Genomic DNA, 4,447 nt, shown 5'->3' with positions numbered 1-4,447 from the left:
GCTTTCACCAACCTTTGCCCATGTCCCCAGTCAGGCCTCCTTTGCTCACCTGTGTGCTATACCCACTGCGGGTCCCCTCCTCTACCCAGGGGACCTTTACTGCCTATGCCCTGTTCATCAGCTTAGTCCCCTTCCTCTGCCTGTGCCCCTTTCCCCTGCCATGTCCCATTCTTCCTTCTAGGCTGAACCCATCCCCAACTTTCACCCTCCTTTCCAGACAGACACCCTTCTATATATTAGGCCTTCCTTCTGGGCCTTGTCTCTTTTCCCCAGCCAGTCTTTTCAGTCCTATAAAAGGCCTTCTTCTTACATTGCACCCAGTCCCTGGTTTTCTCAGGGGCCTTTTTGTCTTAGTCTGCTGGCCATCTGAAACTTATCTGACACATATTTACACAGGTTAGCTATCTGGCAGGGTTTCCCGCTTTGCATTTTGGGAACACCCTCCCACCTCCACCCCCCTCCCTCCCGCGCCAAAGAAACATTGGCACTTCTTTCCATTCTGCAGTGTAGTGCTGGACTCACTGAGTTACTGGAAGTGGGAGTTCTTTTTCATGCATAGCAATGAGAACATCCTAAAACCAAACCATTTCAGGATGTTTTTCACAGAGTGAAACATCAACTCTGGACAGCCTCTAGATAAAGTTCCTCCCTAAGTCCTTTCTTGGGAAACACTCCACTCCAGGCTGCCACCAGGCCAGTCCTCCTCCCCAAAGCCTTAACTGGTCCCCAATTCCTCTCCCTCAACCCCCAGGATTCCTTTGCTGAAGCAGATCCTGGGATACAAAGTTTGTAGAAACTAAGTCAGCTACACAAAAATAGAGAACCAGGTATTTTTAAAACTTTTATTTTAAGAACAAGTTGCATAATACTTTTTAAAAAATTTGAAATTATATATTTTGTTTTAGAACATTTGGCGTGTACATTGGATTTTTACATGAATTTAAGTAATCTCACTGAAACACAGGATCTAAAAAATTTTAAATTGTTTATTGCAAATCATTTCATTTTTACTATTCTACTGGCAAACTCAAGATATCAATGTCTGTACTATCAACAAAAGTAGATTGCTCACTTTTTTTTTTTTGCCTCATGCCAGTTGTAGATACAACAAAATGGATCAACTCTTTTTAGGTCTTAAAATCTTCTAAAGTAGCCTCCTATCTCTAGGACTTAAGGAAAACATGCTAGGTTCAGATCTTTCACACTTTATACCACTTGTAGATGCAACAAACTGGATCAACTGCTTGAATAAAGTTGTACCCTTTCATGTCTCACAGTGAAGAAAACTTACTAGTTCGGGTCTCACCCTTACAGAACGTTAGGCTGCCTATTAGTGTGTCTCTTTTCGCTTCCTACCAGTTGTAGACAAAATGAAATGAATCAACTACTTGAATAAATTCATAGCTCTTCCTAACTTTAATAAAAGAAATTAATTTGAGATCTTTCACATCTCAGAACGAACCTTACCTATCAGTTTTTGTAAATTTAATTTCTATGCTTAGCGCATACATTTAATTTCTGAGTTTAACAAACGCTTTTATGTAGACTTTAGCAAATCCTAAATAAGTAAAATTTATGGCGCACCACACAAATTTTATGAAAAAACAAAACTAAATACTAGAGAATTATTGTTCATAACTTGAGACATCTCCGAAACAGCCCAGCTGAAGCAAAAAGTATCCCCCCGCCCCCCTGCAAATAGCGCGCAATACATTTGTTCCCAAAGAATAAGAGAAAGGCATTCACAAAGCATTGGGATCACAAAAACTCCAACTTTATCTAAAATCCAATGTATTTATAGGGACAATCCGAAGATTCCGAGCAAAACTAATTTCTCCCCAGTTAAGAATGCATCAAACCCAGTTTCCATTCTGATCTCATAGGCATGTGCGGCGCGACCAGTTCTCATCAGCGAGGGAGGCAAAGACCCTTCAGGGCAAGACGCGGTGAAAATTTGGCCAACTTCCTCTCCTCAGATAGTACAGTACAGATCTTTCCCTGGTCCTGAATGTTCCCCGTGCCCGGCTCCAGCCCCCAAAGCAATGAATGAATGAGAGAAGGGGATAGAACCGCCAGGTAGGAGAGCGCGGGCGTGCGGGGTGGGGGGGGAGGGGAAGGGGGGGCAGAGAGTCGTTGGGGTTGGGGGGTACGACTTTCAAGTAAAACAAAACAAGAAAAAAAAACGAGAAAACTGAAGGGGGGAAAAACCCCCAAAACGGAGCCTACTGAGGAGGCGTAGCGGCGGCTTCGGCTCCAGCGGCGGCGGCGGCGGCAGCAATGGCGACGACGACAGCGGCCGGCCTAGAAGAGCCTCGGGGCCGCGCCCCCGACGGCGCCGGCCTCCAGCGGCCTCACCGAGTTGTAGTGCTCCCCGAGGTTGCAAGCGTAGCGCAGGTAGACGAGGGTGAGCGGCTTCCGGGTGTACTCCCCCCCGATGACGACAGCGGGCGAATCGGCCTGGATCACCTCGATGGGCGTCTGCAGGACGTGCGACAGGGCCCTCAGCTCGAGCTGGCCTCCCCACGACGGGCTGCGCACGATGTCGTCGCAGTAGCTCAAGAAGTCTTCGCGGCTGTAGGCGTTGCCGGTGTCCGGGTCGCTGAAGAAGGGCAGGAAGTCGTCCACGTGCTTGCGCATGTAATCGGCGGTGCGTTTCCGCAGGCTCTCTACCGTCACCGAGAACACCAGCTGGTCTTGGATGGCGCGATACATGCAGTGGCCATCGGCTGGGATATCCTTCAGCTCCAGATTCTTGGACCCTAGGATGGCGGCGAGCTTCTCCTCCTCATCGCGGCGGAAGCTAGCCAGGTGCTCCATCTCGGCCTCGGTGATCCTCTCCTGGCGCTCTCTCTCGAGCGCCGCCCTTCTTTCGCGCCTTCTCTGTGCCCGGGACTGCCGAGGAGGCTGGTTCTCAAGATCCATCTTGGCGAGATCTTCCGTGACGGAGTCGAGGTTGCCGTTATCAGGAAAGCTCTCTCGGAACTTCTCCAGCTCCTGCTGGTGCTTCTGCTCCATCTCGGCCTCGAGGCGGGCCACGTCTAGGAGCAACTGCTTTCTTCTCTTTTTGTCGCTCTTGGGGACCGAGTTCTTCATGCCCTGGATGCGGGCCTGTAGCTCCTTTTTCTCGCGGTGGTGGCGTCGTATTATCCGCTGTTGCTCACTCTGAGAATCTTCCATGACGTTTACCGGCAGGTGAGGATCGAAGATGGGTGGCCTCTGAAGTACGGGCTATGGTTCTAACACCACAAACCCCGGAACACGCCGCGGGTCCTCGGCCTCCCCTCGCCGCCGCTGCGCTTGACTCACGTCACCAGATGGTCGCTCTCACCCTACTCACGGCCCTCTGCCATTGGCCACTGGCTTTAGTGGCTACGCCCCCTCGAAAGCTCCTCGCACTAGGATTGGCTGCTGGGAGACCCTAAATACACCCCCATTAGACCCCGTAGCAACGGTTGCTTCCGGTTTTAGCCAGGTTTGAATCCCGCGCGTAGAACCTGGACTTCGAATATTATGTGTAGCAATCAGTCTCGGAGAACCGTTCGTGGACTCAGTCCCTACTTCACTTCCAAATCTGAACACAAAGATGCTGATCATGCCTGAGAATCACATAACAAATACTCTTCCACCAGCTACGTGTGCTCTGACGGTGGACTTCCTTTTACTCCTAGTGTTCAGTATGCAATGAGCCTTTCTTGTTTTTCAGGTCCCCAGACTGGTGAACCTTTACATTTCCTACTGTTCCTGGGAACAGAGTACTTTCAGATTAGGTCTCACACTAACTTAAATGTCAGATCTCAGTGTAAGAAGGCAACGCCACTCTTCTTAAAACTCACTCACTGCAACTAAGCAGACTCTATGGCCTTTGCTGACAGAATGCAACTACCCTAAACTCTCCTCCTCCAGAGTTTCCCGGCTTCCAAAATGGGCTCCATAGGATGCCCGTGAAACACAACAGCTGGCATTCATCGAGCCAGTTCCTTCTGTTTATTTTGAATCTCTAAACGTTGTAAAACATAAAATATAAAATAAATACAAGCCCTAAGCTCTTCCAAATATGCTCCCATTCTGCCTCACTCTGCTCACCTGTATCTTAAATTCCCAAACAGGAAGGTCCTTGAGACAAACCCCCTCCAACACACACAGATATCTTTTTTTTTTTTTTAAAGATTTTATTTATTTATTTATTTGATAGACGGAGATTACAAGTAGGCAGAGAGGCAGGCAGGGAGAGAGGAGGAAGCAGGCTCCCCGCTGAGCAGAGAGCCCTATGCGGGGCTTGATCCCAGGACCCTGAGACCATGACTTGAGCTAAAAGCAGAGGCTTTAAACCACTGAGCCACCCAGGCGCCCCCCTCCCCCCACAGATATCTTATTACAAATGAGGAAAGTGAACATTTGTTCAATTTATTGCATATCTTAAATTTAGCTCCTTTTATTTTTAAGTAGT

The 4,447-nt window shown here is 48.6% G+C and overlaps 1 protein-coding gene across 1 annotated transcript; it reads right to left on the bottom strand.

The window, feature by feature from the left end:
- Positions 1-2,301: 2,301 nt before the first annotated feature.
- OTUD6A (OTU deubiquitinase 6A) lies at positions 2,302-3,177 on the bottom strand (the record flags this gene model as incomplete). Its single annotated transcript, XM_080795330.1, has 1 exon — positions 2,302-3,177. The coding sequence occupies one exon, from the start codon at positions 3,175-3,177 to the stop codon at positions 2,302-2,304; it is 876 nt and encodes a 291-aa protein (XP_080651456.1).
- Positions 3,178-4,447: the final 1,270 nt, after the last annotated feature.

Source organism: Martes martes (genome assembly GCF_963455335.1).
Source record: "Martes martes genome assembly, chromosome: X".
Lineage (NCBI taxonomy): Eukaryota > Metazoa > Chordata > Mammalia > Carnivora > Mustelidae > Martes > Martes martes.
Note: the sequence above shows the minus strand (reverse complement) of the source record. Positions and strands in the feature narration are given on the sequence as shown.